The 19,403-nt window shown below is 38.9% G+C and overlaps 1 protein-coding gene across 8 annotated transcripts; it reads left to right on the top strand.

Annotated features, from left to right (window-relative positions):
• The first annotated feature begins 319 nt into the window (after positions 1 to 319).
• Positions 320 to 19,338, top strand: adam23a (ADAM metallopeptidase domain 23a). 8 transcript variants are annotated; one of them, XR_006154990.1, is made up of 27 exons: positions 320 to 634; positions 1,348 to 1,571; positions 2,076 to 2,152; positions 3,744 to 3,807; positions 3,890 to 3,972; positions 4,303 to 4,366; positions 4,445 to 4,517; positions 4,610 to 4,695; positions 4,810 to 4,875; positions 5,125 to 5,193; positions 5,289 to 5,455; positions 6,350 to 6,434; positions 6,578 to 6,665; positions 6,782 to 6,833; positions 6,957 to 7,056; positions 8,605 to 8,676; positions 8,785 to 8,871; positions 8,986 to 9,066; positions 9,836 to 9,886; positions 9,979 to 10,042; positions 10,211 to 10,316; positions 11,351 to 11,470; positions 11,550 to 11,718; positions 12,920 to 13,031; positions 14,291 to 14,381; positions 17,750 to 17,941; positions 18,577 to 19,338. XR_006154990.1 is itself a non-coding variant. In XM_042725588.1 (26 exons), the coding sequence occupies exons 1-26, from the start codon at positions 556 to 558 to the stop codon at positions 18,620 to 18,622; spliced, it is 2,376 nt and encodes a 791-aa protein (XP_042581522.1). In that variant the 5' UTR covers positions 320 to 555; the 3' UTR covers positions 18,623 to 19,338. The 8 variants fall into 8 exon arrangements, 6 of the variants coding, with proteins under 6 accessions (XP_042581522.1, XP_042581524.1, XP_042581523.1 ...); XR_006154991.1 differs by adding an exon at positions 13,327 to 13,417 and having other exon boundaries at positions 17,750 to 19,338; XM_042725588.1 differs by lacking the exon at positions 17,750 to 17,941.
• Positions 19,339 to 19,403: the final 65 nt, after the last annotated feature.

The raw sequence follows: 19,403 nt of genomic DNA, 5'->3' as shown, positions 1-19,403 counted from the left end.
AGTGACTGAAAAAAGTCCGCTAAATTATTTCGTAAAAAACATTTAGTCGGTCTGTCCATGTGGCTTTACATAGATAAACTTTTAATTTACTGACTAATCAATTTCTTTATTTACCTATAAAAGACCAAAGCTTTTATTTCAGAGCTTGTGGGCTAGTGTACACTCATTCTAGGTGTCTTAATGTATTGAGAAACAAATAGTAAATCTCCAATTAGCTAGGATGAGTGTGTTGGCGAGTGTACAAATTGAGGATGGCTGACGCGTCAGCGCAGCAGAGGATGCACTGCGCAGTCGCATTGGCTTCCAGTACGATATGAGCTGCTTGGCCACCGCCTTCCATCCATCCGAGCTGCCACCCCTTCGCCGCTTTTCCAGTCCTCCCCACCCCTCAGCATCCCAACCGTGCTACCCACCCCTCAGTCTCCGATGCTGCATGAAGGATTTCCCCCTCTTCCCGCGGGATACGCACTAAAATCACTCTCATAATAATGGACTGCGACGCTCGCTGTAAATTGACGCGCTAATGACAATTTATTTAGTCTTCAAATATGAATCATGCGTCTGATATTCCATCTGTGTCTGCTCGCTAGCATATTTATTTCCGTGCCATCTTCTATCGCCTCAACCTCTACGGGTAAGTACAATGTTGATCTTGCGTAACTTTATTATTTACATAATGCAGCGTCTTTATTGGATATTTGCTATACGTTATGTTAGTATTTGTGCAAGGTTTTTTTCCAGCGCCTTCTGTTGCGGTAGGAAATCCCAGCTAAACACGCAGGTTCCAAGTGTAGACTTTGATTTGATTTACGGCCGTTTATACGTGTCAATCTATGCAGAGGGGGTTAAAAGCTTTTGAAGGCCTCTGTATGGGTTGACAGCCCCATTAGTGTGGTGCCATATGGGAACATGGTAAGGATTTAGTGAGGCCAGCTGAATCTTAATTCGATTACCATGGCAATAGATTATTATTAGCTGACATGATGTGCGTCTAAAGCTTTTACAATCTAGATATCAGATGTCCAAAAATGCAGCTGATAAAGTTGAGAAAAAAAAATGATACTGTTATGTTTTGCCAATAAGTGTATCTTATTTCTCTTCTGCCATTACACATATCATGTCTCGCCCTCTTGTCTTGAATGTGTAATCAGATTTCAGTGTTTTATTTGGTTATCAGCTGTAGTGCCTCCGTTCGATACCCTGAGATCTGCATAAGGGAGATCTGTGCGCAGCTTCTCTGCAGCATCACAGGGCTGCAACTGCTGGCACACATTCATATATAATTGACGGGATCCCTCGCTGAGATGGAGACTGTAAAGCAGTAAATAGCTTCCTCCTGTCCTGCAGTTTCCAGCTCCGTACAGAATGAGGATCTCAGGGATCAGCATGTGTCTGAGACCCCACGAGAAGCGACAGCAGCAGCACCGGGCAATTCCACGGGAAGAAAAACCGGAGAGCACGAAGTCACCGTCACATATCCCTCCCGGCTCATCTACTACTTGAATGAGGAGTCGGAGAGCACGGATCATGACCTGGACACTCGGGCGAGGAACCAGGCCGTTGATGGACAGGTGAGACATGGGCTGTCTTGCAGTGTATAGATTAAATTCAGCACAAGATTCACATCTTCAACACTCAAACCACTAGGAGCTGCTAGGAATGGTGCAGTATATCCAAATTCTCAGAGCTGATCCAGGTTCACCGGCCCTCCCTCACAAATCTAACGCGCTTTTCGCAAAAGAAGCAGTTTTCACTCCCCCCACTCACTGTACTGAACAGACGTTGTGGGATTGCATTGTGCACACACTTTCACTTTACTTTTGCCAGTGCAGTATTTTTGCTGTAAAACAGCACAGCTGTGTGATTTATGATGCTCTAGAGCAGATGTTTTAGCTGTAGGTGCACTTAGAGAGATCTGTTCGCTCAGAATGTGATTTAATGTGTCTGAAGAAATGAAATTTTCACAAAAAGATTTTTTGAATAACATTTGCAGGCTTTGCTGGCAGGTTTGATATACTAACATATGTTTGTTTTGTGAAGTGTTAATGAGCCCCTGTTTATCTCCCTGACCGCAGGATGTCCACCTGGCCCAAGCAAGTTTCCAGCTGGACGCCTTTGGCACCACATTCACTTTGGACCTTACTTTGAACAAGTAAGTGTTTGTGTGTCTGAGTAGTAAAAGACAGATTTGGTTCCAAAAACACAAATTTGCTCTGTTGTTTAGTTAAAAAAAGAAAATAGATATATATTTTTTCCCTTTTGCATTAATTTATAATCTTGCTAAATTTCATTTATCACACAAATTCAGTCTATTCGGTCATCTCCTCCCTGACAGCACCTTTGCATTCAAGGTATTTGTTGAAAAGTAAAGAACATTGTGGTTTAAACATCGTGCTGTGTTAAAACTTTGTCAGTGCTGCATTAATTCACAGCATTAACATTTTGGCAAGATTCTTGAAGTTATCAACAAACATTCTTCCAGTAACATTAGTTATCTAAAAGTTATCTGGTCTTTAACAATATTCTCAAAACGTTAGCACAGCAACACTATTTATTCATCGCTAAGCAAACGTTTTTCTGAAACATTTTAACCGGTTGTGCGTCAAATTATTTTAAACATTAATATTCATTAGTTTCAGATGGTTCAGAGAACATTCAAAAGTAATTTTTTTATTCCTTGCAAATGCATTAAGTTACATTTATTTATTTAGCAGATGCTTTTATCCAAAGCAAATTCAAATGAGAAATATCACAAGCAATTTGTCATATAGCCAACAATATTCTTAGTATGCAATACCAGGTTTAGTAGAAAGCTAGATTGGGAAACAAGCTAGAGCGAAGGTAAAATGCTGACAAGAGGAGAACGTATTTTTTGTAGTAAGTGCTTTGGTTGTGGAGTGCTTAAGTGCTTGCGGAAATCATCTGCTCTTTTCAAAATTCAGAAACAGTTATCAGATTCCACGTCATATAACCAGGCATAGCCAATAATAGAGATTTTAACTGTTTAAACAAATGAAATATACGCTTTTTTCACAATTATTTTCTCCTGTGGAACATGAAAGAACATATTTTTAAAAATGTCTTCCGTTTTTTTTAGTACATAAAATGAAATGCAAGATGGTTCAATGTTTTATCCCATTTAATGTGCACATCATTTCACTTTGTCGTTTAGAAAATACTTAAACACATTTAAGTCATAAATAAGAATTATTATTGCTGCCTTCTTTCTTTTTGTGAGATGAATTATAGGCTTGCATGTTTCCATTTTTGCAAGCTAAAATGCATTAAAGCTGATTAATTGTCAGCTTGTGACAGTTATAAAAATAGGATCAGCTGCAACAGCAGAGGTGTGTGTGATCATGAGATTAAAGGAGTTTTCTTTTTCTGTTCTCTTCAAAAAAATGTTTTGGAACATTTGATGGTGAATTCAGCTAGTGATGCTGTTGTATATACATGTATCAAACAACATTCATAATAGCCACAATTTGCTATTTTTTGCTATATTTAATGCATTTTATGTATATTAACTATGCTTTAACAAACCTATGTGGCAGAATTACCGATCCACTAACAGCCTTGAGGTCCTATAACTAGAACAGCTGATAAAGAAGACAGTGTTCTCCCAATGCATGCTTATTAAGCACATAGGTGCATGGGATCCGGGGCTGTAGCTTTATTGTTGTGTTGTTGGATAATTAATGCAAGATTGCCCCTTTGAATTCTGTCTCTCACTTTGATTTTAGTGATCTGCTCTCTTCAGATTATATGGAAATCCACTATGAGAAAGACAAGCCCGTTCTCTCTAGGGTAAGACACAAAGAGCAGCAAATATCAAACAGACCCCTGAAAATAACTACTACATAGCAGTGATGAATGTGCGTTTGTTTAGGGTGGGGAACACTGCTACTACCACGGTCACGTGAGAGGAAAAGAAGACTCCCGCGTAGCTTTATCCACCTGCAACGGGCTTCAGTAAGAAACCTTGCTTTGTTTAAATGTGCATGTGTGAGATAAAGACAGCGTAAGAGAGAAAATCTGACCTGGAGACCTACTGTGAGGCCAGATGGCAGTTGGTACACATGAAAAGATTTGAATGTCATCATGTTAGTGTGTGCTTGAGTGTCACACAGAGCAGCCAAGGGAGAGAGCAGAGCATTTGTTCAGTTAGTAAAGCACGCTTGTGGTTTCCGTCTGAGTGTTTGACTCATTGCGGTTTTACCTGTCCTTGTTCCTGTATCCTTTTTCCGATTGACATCCTTGACTCTCTTTTCCCAACCCCCTTCTTGTGCTTCACTCTTCCAGTGGGATGTTTGATGATGGTAATTTTGTCTATCTCATTGAACCTCTGAAACAGACTCACACCGTGGTAAGATCACATCATTATAGCTTATCCTTTTTGATTTGATAGCTCGTCTGCAAATGTCACCACGTTTGTACCTTTTAGGAAACAGAAGCACGACCCCACACTTTGCGCCGTACATCATCGCTCCATGTGACCTCTGTCCCAGGTGATTGGTGTAAGTGTGCCAAGGTCTTGGTAATAGAAATATGGTGAGATATTTTATCCACACCCTCATCTCCATGGTTACCTTATGTCGGTTTCCCTCAGCTGCTGATGACCCAGTTGAGGAAAAGGAAGAGGAGAAACGTATTTTTGCTAGCATGCCTTGGCTAAAGAGAAGGAGGAAAAGAGCTGTAAGAAATGACTCTCAACCTTTTCCATGTGCTCTGTTGTTTCAACAGAAATGCTACCTCATACTTAAACGTTATGCTTTCTGAATGTATAATTTAGATTTTATTATTTTCCAAATGCCGCGTAACATTTTTGAGGAAATGAAGTATCTGGAAATAATGATTGTCGCTGACCACAAAACGGTGGGTTCATCCACAACACATTACTGTACAAGCTTCCTGTATAAATTAGCTTAGTCTGAAAATGTCTTTTAATCATTTGTATACATTTCTGAATATAAAACACTGAAATTGTTGTAAGTGAACTGTTGAAATGATCCACTAGAGGGCACTAAAATACAAATGTTTCCATGTATTTTACATATTGCAGAACCAAAAATGTTCAGAATACACCTTGAAACTTATTTGTATTTTCATCTCTTGTTTTTGCAGTTTAAAAGGCACAAGAGTAAAAAGCATACCAGGAACTTTGCCAAATCAGTTGTCAACTTTGTAGACGCTGTATGTTCACATATTTATTGCTGCAAAAATATTTCCCTAATAGTCGCCCAATTTACAGTCATCTTAATCTAAAATTCAAATGATATTCTCTTTAGATTTTTAAGGAGCAGCTGAATACGCGTGTGGTATTAGTTGCTGTGGAGATTTGGACTGACAGGGACCGGATTCCGCTGAGCGTGAAACCATTGGAAATGTTAAGAGATTTTTCAAAGTACAGACAACAGAACATTAACATCAACACTGATGCCGTGCACCTCTTCACGTGAGTCGCAGTCTCTTGAATGTCTAAGTCGTGGTAGCCTGGTGGTTAAAGATGTTTTCCAGTAACAGAAAAGTTTTGGTTCAGTTGTGGGTGTAGAAGAGTAACTGAGAAACTTTTCTGAATATTTGTGGGTCATTCTCAGGAAAGGTGTGTGCTAAGATAATGCCGGACTAACATAACGATATGTCATTTAACACTGATAAGTGTATAATGCAAAATATAATGCAACTTTAACATCAAAACATAACATTGTTATGCCTGGAATATCAGCTAATTTGCATATCCTTATTCATCAACATTAGAGTTACATTTTGCTTTTACTGAAAATAAAATATTTAATTTCACTATATATGTTCAACCTTTTTTGGCTGTGTGATTCAAACAAGAGTTTCTTTTACAGTCTTTTTAAGTTTATACTTGGCCAATCATTAGTGCATCTGGTTTGGTAGTGATTGATTTTTTTTATTTTTTATTAAAGCACAGTAAAACTATTCAATACAACAATCCAAAATAACAATCCAATAACATTAAACCAAAAAAATTAAAACAAAAAAACTGAACATTAAAACCATTTATTCAAAGTAAAATATTAAAAATAAAAATAATAATAATAGCTTATAAATCAAAACAACTTTAAAACCGTTAAAAATTTATAAGGCTGCCAGAATTTACCTATTCAAATTACAAATAAATAAATTTCAAACTTACTGTGACAGGGTTAAAAATAAATATAGCACATTTGTGTTAATCATACGGTTAGTAATAAAGAAAAAGAAAATATTTCTGGCGCAGATGACAGTTTCCTAAGAATGAAGCTGAATACCATTATTTGGGAATATAGTTACAGAAAAAGGGGAAGAGGTGACAATGATAAACATCTCTTTCTGCTTGTAGGAATGTGACGTTTCATTACGGTCGGAGCGGTGTTGCGTATATTGGTGGCGTGTGTTCCAAAGAAAGAGGAATTGGTGTTAATGAGGTAATGTTTACAAGCAGCATTCTGGGTAGACAGACTGGGCAATTTGCTTTTAAACCTGACCTTACAGTCAGTCTAAATGACAAATGAAGTGTTATCTTACCTCTGCTGTGATGCACTGCTGTTTCTGTTCCTGTGCCTTTCAGTTTGGCAGCACATGGACAATGGCTGCCTCTCTCTCGCAGAGCTTAGCTCAGAATCTGGGTATCCAGTGGGATCCTGTGACCAGGAGGAGTAAGTTTATTTTACCTCCTGCTGACAAACTACTGGATTTCTTACTTTTTTACTGTAAGAGTTTAGGATTTAAAGTCAACTCACAGGCTTTCTCACTCATTCTTGTGTTCTCTCAGAGAAGTGCGGCTGCATGGAATCATGGGTGGGATGTATAATGGAAGACACTGGGTATCGTTAAACACACGCATTATTCTATAGTCTCTCCTGACTACCTGCCGGGCATTTTAGCACCTAGTTCCTGTCATATCTTTTGATTTGCGTAGGTTTGTTTTTCTCTGTTCTTCTCCGCAGAGTGCAACACCCACGCAGGTTTTCCAAATGCAGCATTACTGACTACAGGAACTTTCTTCTAAGAGGTGGTGCTTCATGTCTGTTTAACAAACCCAACAAGGTAGGCTTGAAGAATAGTGTGGACAACAGACAAAAAAATGTGAAAACCACAACATTGTAACCTGCATGCACGTGCAGTGGATAACAGCATCATGTTTTTCACAAATATGTGCTTTTTGGAGCTTGACAATCACCACCTCTATTTTTTTCAGCTAATAAATTAGCAATTGTAAATAAGTGTTTTTTGTTTTTGTTTTTCATGAAAATTTACTCACTGTCAGGCCATCTAAGATGTAGATAATTTCTTGCTTAGTATTCTTATTTTTCGAGAAATTTAGGATTACATAACTTGCTCACCAGTGGAGACTTTGCAGTGAATGGGTGCCGTCATAATGAGAGTCCAAACAGCTGATTAAAAAAGCATTAAAGTAATTCATACAAATTAAGTCCATTTATTAAGCAAAAAGCTGCATGTTTGTAGTAAAGAAATCTGTCATTAAGTTTTTAAATTCAAACGAGCCGTCTATCCATAATATTGCTTTCACCATTGAAAAAGTCATATCATCTGAATCAGGAGAGAAATATGCCGAGATCAAGCACCATTGACAAGCAAAAACAGTACAAACGAGTTCTAAACAAATATGTCAGTAAATGTTGATGTTATAGGACAACAGGACATGGACTTTTTCACTGGAGGAGGCCTTATTATGGATTATAAACTCATTTTGGCCAGAAGTGATGGTTTAAATGTCTAAATGTTGGATTTGTTTCTTATTCAAGCATGCGACTTTCATTTCACAAGATGTTAATTGATGGACTGGAAGTGTGTGGAGTACTTGTGAATTATTGTGATGTTTTTATCTGCTGTTTGAACTCTTATTCTGACGGCACCCATTCACTGCAGAGGATCCATTGGTGAGCAAATTATGTAATGCTACATTTCTCCAAATCTGTCTAAATCTTTGATGGCCTGAGGGTGAGTCAATTTTGAGCAAATTTTTAATTTTGGGTGATGTTTCTTTAAGACACAATGGGGCGTGTCACGTCTATTACAAATGTTACTCTAATAAATTCTGCTTTCTTGTTCACCACTTCTTTTTAATAAAATATACTACCCTCTAGAAGAATCTTCCTGCAGAATACCACCACCAGCATCCACTATTTCTCCTTTTTTCTATCTATTGATTTTGATTTTTTTCTTTTTTTTTTTTTAATCTTTCAACATTTTACAACTGTAGCCAGGTGGTGAAGGTGGCGACATCACTTGCAATTGAGTGCAAGTCTGAGAGTGCAAGGGCAAGTCTGCAGCCGGACCCTCTTGGCATTTTTGTGCTATTTTGGGATCTTACACTCCAACTAATCTATTTTTGGATCTTCGTGCCTTTCTGATTGTTCTGTTCATGTACCTGCAACCCACAAAAAAAACATGGGTCTTCAACAGAAAGCTGAAACTGAAACGCTGAAGCGGGTTTGATGTCAGTGACATCAAATGTCACCGGTTCTCATGTGTATTGTGACTGACTGTCATTGACATCAAACAAAAATCAAGTACTTACAGTCATCATTTATTAGACATGATCCTGGATAAACTTGTGCTTTGTGTTGGCAGCTCTTTGAGGCTACAGAATGTGGGAATGGTTACACAGAGGTGGGAGAGGAGTGTGACTGTGGGGCCCGAATGGTAAGCAAATTTTTTTTACATAAATCATACTTCCATACAGACAATAGCAAAACATAATATTTTGCTAATCTTTTTTGGTCTGTGCACATATTTTATCTGGTTCTGCAGGAGTGCTATAAAGACTGCTGTAAAAAATGTTCTTTGTCTAATGGAGCGCACTGCAGTGACGGCCCCTGCTGCAACAGCACATGCCTGGTAAGACACTTTGCTTTTGCCTCACTATTCATCATAACTTCCCCCATCCTCAACTACTGAGTATCTTATAATGCACTGAACAGTGGTTTCTCTCAATCCCTGTCTCTTTTTCAGTTCTACCCACGTGGATACAGCTGTCGATATGCTGTGAATGATTGTGACATATCAGAGACTTGTTCAGGAGACTCGGGACAGGTCTTGCTATTTCTTTCAATTCTATTCCGTTTTTTCATTTTTTTATGTCAGCAATTTAAATGTGACATTAGAAATATTAAAATATTTTTTTGAAGGGGAAATATAATGGTATAAAGGGTTGAACAGAAAGAAAAGCATTTCACCACATAGTGAAAGTATACTGAAGCAAAAGCTAAATTTGGGTAGAATTATACCAAATTTTACAGCCCATTAAAATGTAATGGTGATTCATATGCACATTTTCTGACATTCCCTTGAAAAACAAACATTACAAATTAAATGAATGTGGTTTTTTTATTTCCTTGCATTACACAAATTGAATTGAGAGTTAATTTGATGAAATGTCCAGTATCTGATTCTTCCTGTTAATAATATTTGTACTAAGTCATGGCTACACAATAGGGCACAACTGGCACAGTTTTCGAACAATGGGCCACTAATTAATTTATGCAGAAGATGCTACAGTTTCTACATGATGATCACAGGGATGATGGTGCTTCGCACAATACACCCCCAAGCTTCACTATCTGCAACAGAATGCATGTTATTCACTAAATGACAGCCTGTCTGCAGTTTTAACACTTCTAAAAAATTATGCAGGGCTGAAGGAGTAACTTGAGTAACAAAAATCCAGTTGTCAGCTGCTATCCAGTAACTAAAGTAAATCTCAATAAATATCATAAAAATACTAAATAGTAAAAATAAATTTTTTTTATTAATTTTTATCATCGAATCAAAAATATTTTTTAAATATCTGTTATTCTTACAGTGCCCGCCTAATCTTCATAAGCAAGATGGCTACTCTTGTCAGCTCAACCAGGTCAGATATATAAATCTATTTAAATACATGGAAGACCAACATTTAGACCGTTTTTGATCAAACCCTCTACAAATTGTTTACTTCTATTCCAGGGTCGCTGTTACAGTGGTGAATGTAAGACCCGGGACAGTCAGTGCAAATACATCTGGGGTCCAAGTGAGTGATGCTGAGGCCTTCAGAATGCTTCAACTGTTCTTGCCAAAGAAAGCACCTTAAAATAACTGCAATCCACCCACTCAGTCTTTCAATAAATGCTCTCTTGTGTTTCCTCTTTTTGCTCTGTCTCACTCCCTTCATTCTTTCTGTCTGTTTCTCTTCTCTCAGAGGCTGGAGGGTCAGAGAAGCACTGCTATGAGAAGTTAAACACAGAGGGGACAGAAAAGGGGAACTGTGGGAGAGATGGAGACAAATGGGTGCCCTGCAGCAAACAGTGAGTCAGTTCCCCCAATTATTTGGAGAGCAGGAATATGCAGCACCATGAAACGTTAATATGGTACAAAACCAGGACAAGTCTGGATGGCAGCTCTTGTTCTGCAAATTTCTTGGTCATGTGCTTTGCATGTGCTTCTTTACTGTCGAAAATGATGGAAAACATTGGAAACTTTGTGTCTTGTTCTGCTACAGTAATGTTAGAATTAGGGCTTCTCGACTAAATATTAATTAAGAAGCTGAACCTAATCACAGTATCCTTTGCAGACTTTGCATGGAGGAATTTAACTTTCATCATTGCTCAACAAGTAAAGTAAAATAAAAAGTGCTGTCATTTGTCTGAAGAAATTCTGTATAACTCTGTCAAGATATATTGTAAATCATGCAAATGTGTAAATAAAGTGAACCAATTGCATGTTACATTTCAAAAATTCATATTTAGCTCACAGCAAATCACACAGAGTTTGTGAGAAGCAGTATTCTCTATCAGCTGAGCCACTTTAAGACACTGAAGCACTGTATCAATCTTAAAAATGCATGTAAAAATTCTGAAACATGCAGCACAACAGGCTATACTTGTTTTATTATTATTAATATTTTATTTTGATTAATTATGCATCCCCATTTATTTGAATTTTACATTAGATTGGATTAATTAATAGCTTTATATCAACCCAACCCCCCGGAGTTTTCGTATGAACCCCCAGCGGTTCACAAACCCCCATTTTGGAAACCCTCCAGTTGATAAACCCTATCTTTACCATTACCAGTGATGTGAATGGGTATTTATTTGTGTTAAGAGCCTTGTTTTATTAGCATGGTGTACTCTCATGATGTGTTTATCAGAGGTTACTGATAATATTGGATGCAACTTGATCTCTGTGGGTGTAAGGAAATGAAAAGAAGCAGTGAATGCTAATAAATGCTGTAAAACTCTATATGTGAATCCCACATGAAATTTGCAGAACAAAGGCTACAATCTAGACATGATCACATAACCATCTCTAATACTTTCCAAATCCTGTGGGTTTACAGCGATGTGTTCTGCGGGTACCTGCTGTGCACTAACACTGGGAGAATCCCAAGGATTGGGACCCTGAAAGGCGACGTCACTCCCACCACATTTAACCATCAGGGGCGACTGGTGGACTGCAGGTCTGTTCCTGGATCTCTGCAAATATTCTCCCATTAAACTTGAACAAAACTCTTGAAATACTTCTTTCTTTTACCGTAGTGGGGGACACGTGCTGTTGGATGATGACACTGATCTAGGGTATGTGGAAGATGGTTCACCGTGTGGCCCCTCTATGATGTGCCTTGAACGGAAATGTCTACCCATCTCCTCCCTGAACCTCACAGCCTGTCCGTCTGGCCCAGGTGGCCGGGTCTGCTCTTCTCACGGCGTGAGTGAGCACCATCAGACACTCACTGCTGCTTAGATGAATCTCACAACCCACTCAAATCCACTTACAACATTAATCCAGACTTTTAACATCGGGGATTGAATTCCTCCCCTGCATTCTGTTTATATTTAGAGGAATGACAATCTATTCCATAATTATTGAAAATAACACATTGTCATGGGTATCCAATATCTATAAGAAGTGAGCTGATTTTTGTTTTAAGGACAGCACACATTGTCAGTCAGTAAACTAGCCGATCAGACACACTGTCTGACTGTGGACCTTTTTGTGTTTTGGGATTTGCAGGCATGTTGTTTTTTGAGATGTCTTAGGAAGGCTGAGTTTTGAAGAGTGGGTATTGAAATTGGTGAAAAACTGCTGAAATCGCATGGGGTTTCCACACTTTTCAATGCCAAGGCCTCTCAAACATGGCCTCCTTCTTAAAATATAAAGGCAGCTACACTAACGTTCAGAAGTTTCGGGTCAGTAAGATATTAATACTTTTATTTGGCAAAAGTGTGTAACATTTATCAAAAGTGACAGTAAAGGCTTTAAAGGTTTTACAAAATATTTCTAAAAGATATCAAATAAATGGCGTTGTTTTGAACTTTCTATTCATCCTTTAGAATCCTGTAAAAAAGTATTACAGTTTCCACTGCTATATTAAGAAGCACAACTGCTTTCAACATTAAAAATAATAAATGTTTCTTGAGCTCCAAATCAACATGTAGTAAATAAATATAATTTATTAATAAATTAATTATTTTTGAAATAGAACAGTTATTTTACACTCTAATATTATTTCAAAATATTGCTGTTTTTACTTTATTTTGATCAGATAAGTGCAGCCTTTGTGAGCATTATTTATTTTTTCAAAACATTAAAACCTAAACCAAACATTTAACAATAGTAAACCAATTTTATTATAGTGTAAAAAAGATCTTATCTATCATAAATTGTTAGTGTGATATTATAAAATATTATTGAACATTACTGTATTCATAAAACCTGAAAAGAAACCTTTCCAATTAAATTCGTTTATTTATACAATTATTTTTCAGCACATGTACAAACTGTTAAACTTAGAAATACTTTTTACTTAAACTGGCTATTCTGTAAATATTAAGCCAAGGCTTACAGGCTTACCTTTATCATCAATATCACACATCATTACACATGAGTTTTTGTCCCACTCTTTCAGGTTTGCAATAATGAAGCAACCTGCACCTGTGATGCTACATGGGCAGGAACTGACTGCAGCATGCACGACCCCCCAAAACAGCCACCCGTCATTGAGGACCCAGGTCCCAAGGGTTCGTGACCTCTCTTAATTCTTTAAACCTACAAAAAACTTTTATATTTATATATATGCCATATACATACAAAGAACTTACAGCCTAATCCTCAAATGCATACACACCTTAACTCCAATCCACTGCAAAGCCACTTCCAAAGATCACTGCTTTTTGTAGGTGCCCATTTTGATATTGTGACTTTTCCCACTCACAAGACTTTCACAAACACTAGTACGTGTACAATTTTTTTTTTTTTAAATGGGGCCTTGAGTGACATTTTCTCTGCTGAATCACCCCTATTTCCTCTGCACAGTGAGCGTGGCCACAAACAGGCTGATAGGGGCAGTGGCAGGGACCATTCTGGCCCTGGGGGTGATTTTTGGAGGCACAGGGTGGGGAATAGAGTAAGCAACTCTTAACCCTTTAATGCCACTCCCCCAGCAAGAGGGAGATCCTGTGATCCCCTGTGTGTGTATGTGCGGTTGTGTATACGTGTTCTCCCAGTGGCTTTGTCCGTTGTGTTGAATGTGATGGTGCCTTGTAATTTTTGTTGTGTAATTGGACTGATTGATTGGTATATCTCTTATTTTCTCCTCTCCCTTGGCTGCTGTTATCATGGATATTTTTATTATCACCCTGTGTTAATGGAGTGTTGCGGTGCTTCCCTTTCTGGTCCATGTGGGGTATTAACACAGAAAAAAAAGATTCAAAGTGAGAAAGAGGATCAAGAATGAAGAACAAGACGAGGAGGGTGGAAAAACATGAGATGACTTGGACTGACATTGACATAAGATGGCGTAGCGTCTTTTAACTGACACAAAATTCCCTCAGAACTGGCCCACTTTCTGAGCTGGGCTAAATATTCCACTCTAACTAGGCCCGATGTGTGTGTGTGAGTGGGTTAACGTTTCTTTGTGTGTTTGTGTGCGCACGCGTCTGTGCATTTGTTTTCGTCAGTCCTGTATTGGTAGCGTAGCTCAAAACACCTCGGTGCTTTAAGAATTGACCTTACAATCCATCTTTGATTACTCCTCTGTGCCAAAATCTACAGCCCCTAAATTCTTCACACCCATGTCCAATAACATCCCACACACACACTATGCTATCAAGGGTAAGTTGAGCGTAATCTACCTTACGGATTCCCATCCTGAGTAAACACATGACTGAAAGAGTGTATAACATAAGTGAAGTCCAGCATTTGATGTGTAAACCCTGCATGCTGTGCAGGTGCCCCTGCAGCTTACGTCATGTTTCTCTCCCATCATGCCCTTCTACAGGTCCTAGCGCCACCAACCTTATCATAGGCTCCATCGCAGGGGCCATCCTGATGGCAGCCATAGTGCTGGGGGGGACGGGATGGGGATTTAAGTAAGAGCTGCACCGCATGCTTCCTATTGCCTGCCAGCCTGGAACAGGCTCACTCACACTTAAACATACACACTCTCACATGCACTTTTGCATACATGCACACAACACTTACCACTACACACTCACATTCACACATACACAAGGGCCTGGGCTTCTGCTACAGACAACAGATTCCAAAACTAGGTCATCATTTAAAGTGCCAAATTCTGAGCTACATGCTATGATAGAATGCTAAGGGACGATATGTGTAATTTGTAGTTTTTTTCTGTAACAAAATATGTCATTGTAAGTTACTTAAATGTAAAATTTTCTTAAGTATGCTAATACGTTCTTTACAGGCGACAGCAGATGGTAGTTTAGCTGATTAGCACATGCTAGCTAGATGTTTAGTTGTTGAAAAATTGACCACTAAAATGATCCGGCTACATCTCTAAACCACTAAATTCCAGCTTTAGTCAAGGTCTAGACATATAACGCAGTTGGTTTAGCACTCTGTAGACTGTAGCAGAACCTCGTGCAGTCTGGCCCATCGCTTGACATGCATGCGAGCAAAATGGTAAAATGGGTACTGAGCAAGATGTTTAATGACATTTATGAATTAACATCATTATCAAAGAGAATAATGTGTAGCCTTTTTTGCTAACTACATGCTAACATTAAAAACGTATAGCCTATGATATTAGTAATGCAATGACCAGTTTTATGTAGTAAGGTGGGAACTTTTGAAAAACGTATCATTGTATGCTTACTTTAAACTGCACTATGTAACTTTTTTTTTTTCAATTGCAGCATAAATCCATCTTCCAAACTATATTTTGCCTTACTTTGAATCACTGTATTGTAAAGCAGTCGTGACAGATTTCAAGGGGAACTGCAAATTCAGTCATTCATCTGTGCGTGTATACATTGTATCCATATAAATAACACAAAAAAGGTCAGACCACAACAAAGGAACCTTGTACCGAAAAGAGTTTGTGAGTAAAAATAAAAGTGACAGTGTCCACACTAAAAATGAATCAACACTAGCTTAGCTTTCCACAAATAGGGTTAGTTTCCGCATTTACTGCGCATTTACTGTGAACAATATTTATGTTGCTAACTATGCCAGTCTCTAAACCAGTTACTACTTTGTTTTTGTTTTTTTTAGATAGCATACTAGTCAGCTAGCCACTGTTTTGCCTTATCTGATTTGAATATCAATTATTATGTCTAATGTCAGCATTAACAATCTTTTGTAGAGTTAAAGGGATACTCCACCCCAAAATGAAAATTTTGTCATTAATCACTAACCCATGTCATTCCAAACCGGTAAAAGCTCCGTTCATCTTCAGAACAAAATTTAAGATATTTTATATTATATTATATTATTTTATATTATATTATTTGGATGAAAACCGGGAGGCCTGTGACTGTCCCATAGACTGCCAAGACACTGTCAACAGTCTCCTTTGGGTCTCTCCACATCACAGTATGCTGCGTATGCTCTTCTGTATCATCCGCGCCACAAGGATGCGCTGTTTCTACGTGTATTTATCCTTGTGGCGCGGATGATATAGAAGGGCATACGCAGCATACTGTGATGTGGAGAGACACAGAGGAGACTATTGACAAAGGAATTGTTGAATAAAGTCATTATTTTGGTTTTCTTCGCTTATAAAAAGTGTTCCCGTCGCTTCATATAACCCAGATTGCACGTCTGATGGCAGATGGAGTATTCTGACGACGACTTTCATACCTTTTATGGACCTTTCATACCTTTTATGGTTATTTACGTGGCAGTCTATGGGACAGTCACAGGCCTCCCGGTTTTCATCCGAAATATCTTAAATTGTGTTCCCAAGACGAACAGAGCTTTTATGGGTTTGGAATGTCATTGGGGTAAGTGATTAATGACAAAATTTTCATTTTGGGGTGGAGTATCCCTTTAATTTAAAGGGAACCCTGAGTATTAAGATTTGTATGGGTTAATATAAGTAAATTATGTCTCTTACTAAAATATGTAGTAAAAAAACAAAAGCATGTAAGATTTATGTTATTTAAAAAATCCACATTTTATCCATATTTTGGACTATGGGGGGTGGTATTACTTCAATGACGTCAAATGGTTGCACCTACACAACTTGGAAAATAAAATACTGATAAAATGCCACATTGTTGCTGCTTTTGATTGTAAGTTTCAGTTTAAGAGAATGGTAAGACGGCTGTGGAGGAATAAAACTTAATAAAGACCCGTATCTTTGTTCTCTAAACTTTATCTCTGATGCCTTTGATGCTGTTAATAGACCACTGGAGAAAACAAAGACATGGGTCTTTAGGAAGTTTTATTTGTCCACAGCCATCTTCCCATTGTTTTCTCCTCTTCTTATCGCTAGTAAAGCAGTTGAAGGCTTACATTGTTTCTCTTGTTGCCCTCAAAATTACAACCAAAAGCAGCACAATGTGATATCATATATCGGTATTTTATTTTCCAAGTTTTGTATTCCAAGTTGTGTTGAATTTCACATCATTAAAATAATGGTGCCCCCCACAGTCTACAATGTGTATAAAACTATGTGGATTTTTTAAATAACGTAAATATTTCATGGATTTTGTACTACATATTTCAGGAAGAGACACCATTTATGTTATATCAAGCCATATAAGTCTTAATACCTGGGGTTCTCTTTAAAACAACTCTTTGCAAATAAGCTACTTACCTGCTCATAAGACGTATTTTCAGATATCCATATTTATTTAATTGCTTATTGGTTTATTTATGTGGAAGTGCCATAAGCCATCGATTTCATATGTGCAGAACGGCAGAACCAAAGCACAACTCACCAAAAAAATTTCTTCCAGAAGTAACTTTTTTTGCTTCAACTGCTAGAGGGCAGAAAGTTACATAGTGTAGCTTTAAAGATTCCAGTAAATGTGTGTAACATCAAACATGTTGACAAAGATGCATTGGTTTAAAAAACAGTATCAAAATGTAGATTAGCAACTGTTTATCTAAGCACTTGTAAAACCTTTCTAATGGCCAGCTTAGACCCAACTAGGAGACAGTTCTGGGAAGCTAGCTTTGAGATCTGGAGATCATCCAAGAGGACTTAGCTCACCGCAGCATGCTCGTTTGCACATAGCATCTTGACTGAGCCCATTTAGAGTTTGCATGCAGACTGGCACCAAGCCAGAGCTAAAGCGGAGTGCTATCAGAGCATCGCACAAAGGCTGGGCTCACCTCAAGTGAAGGGAGGGGTGTTTGTTGTTTTCCTTGCTTTGAGAAGCGGGGTGGGTTGTTGGGGCGGGACAGGGTGGGCAGGGATGACGACTTTCTGACCCACTCTCCTCGCCGTGATCTCTCTCTCAATCCCCCCTCCGTTGTCTGAAAGGGTGAGAGTTTGAGCGGAGAGGGGTGGAGGTTGTGTCGTAGGCAGCCTTTGTGCCATGGCTGGCTGCCACGCCCTCTTATCTCCCGGAAGGCCCTGGGCCACCCTGAAAACCTAGAACAGAGCAAGAGCCCTCACCCCCCACCCGGACTCGCCCGGCACCGCTGCCTTTACTGCCTGCTTCACAGAGACCTGGTACAGACACACGCGCTGCACTGCACCTGCATGCTACCCCAGTCACCCCCCTACACAGCGATAGTGGCGTCTCCCACCTAACCTCTCTATGGACAGGTGCATGTTAAACTGCTGGGATGCCCCACATCAAGCCACGCTACGGGGAGGTTGTGTCAAACCCCTGTTGTTGTTGGTGTTGTTGCAGTTCTTGTTGCCTTTCTTGTTGTTCCTGGTGGTATCGTTGTCGTTCATGTTGTGGGTGTGATGTCCTTTTCTGACCCTCGATGTTGTACACTCTTTCTTGCTGTTTTCTATGTCTATGTCCGTGTTTTCTCACAGGAGGTAATGTTCTTTTTCCACACCCCTCGTTGTCTTTCTAACACATACTCGCACGTAGTCAGCGGAGGAACACTCTGTGTCTCTCCTTGTCGCTGCGAAGAACTGCCGTTTTTACCCGCCGCAACCCGACGGCAACTAAACATTATGTATAGCTTTCGATAAATGATTTGAATTGATCAAGAAGCTAAAGAAACGACCACCACGTGGTTGCTGCGGGTTAAGGCGGTAAGATGGGCAGCGAATTGTATGTTGATGTCTCTGGCATTGCCTGCACTAACCCCCATCTTGTTTGTTTTGTCCTGTTTGTCCTCATCATCAAATGTCAAGAAAAGACGATATGACCCTAATGCCAGTGCCATCTAAAGAGGCTAAGAGAACTGCATCCTTGCCAGGTGTGCACCTGGGTTCCGTCAGAACCCGCCGGACTGTACCCTCTCCTGCTGCTGACGCCGCTGCCGACGGCGTTGGCGATACTTGAATATAAAAGGACAGAAAGCGAGAGAAGAAACGGCCGAACATTTTTCATCTGCAGTCACATAAAACTGCTTCTCTAGCGCTGCCCCCGTTCCTTTGCCCCTCTGGCCCTGAGCATCCACACTGAGCCATTTAGCAACCCTGATAACTGGTAGTAGATAGTACCACTCATCGGGGCATGACTTCACGTTTACACGACCCCACCTCCGGTTCCGACCCAGGCATGACCAGCTTCAGCTGTGGACCTCGCATGGCAGAGGAGGGACACCAATGCAAGACAAACATAATGTTCATTAAAAAAAGAAGAATTATTTAAGTTCCAGTAGGTTGGTAACACATCCATGTGTGTTTGACCATGTCCTAAGAGAGGGACCCATATCGGACAGACATTTCAGGGCATAACTTTAATTTTTATTTTTTATTTTAGCATGTTATAATTGCAGGCATTTTCTGTAGTATTAATGAAACAAATAAACCCAAACAAAAAAGTAAAAAGAAAATCAATCCATTTGGCCAGCAGCATATACTGCTGCATGATGAAATCACCACTGTTTTTATATGTATATATATATATATATATATATATATATATATATATATATATATATATATATATATGCCTAATTACTGTTCCCCTTGAAAAAAAAAAAGAAAAGAAAAAAAAAATTAA

The sequence above is a fragment of the Cyprinus carpio genome, chromosome B6 (genome assembly GCF_018340385.1).
Source record: "Cyprinus carpio isolate SPL01 chromosome B6, ASM1834038v1, whole genome shotgun sequence".
NCBI classification, from domain to species: domain Eukaryota; kingdom Metazoa; phylum Chordata; class Actinopteri; order Cypriniformes; family Cyprinidae; genus Cyprinus; species Cyprinus carpio.
Note: the sequence above shows the minus strand (reverse complement) of the source record. Positions and strands in the feature narration are given on the sequence as shown.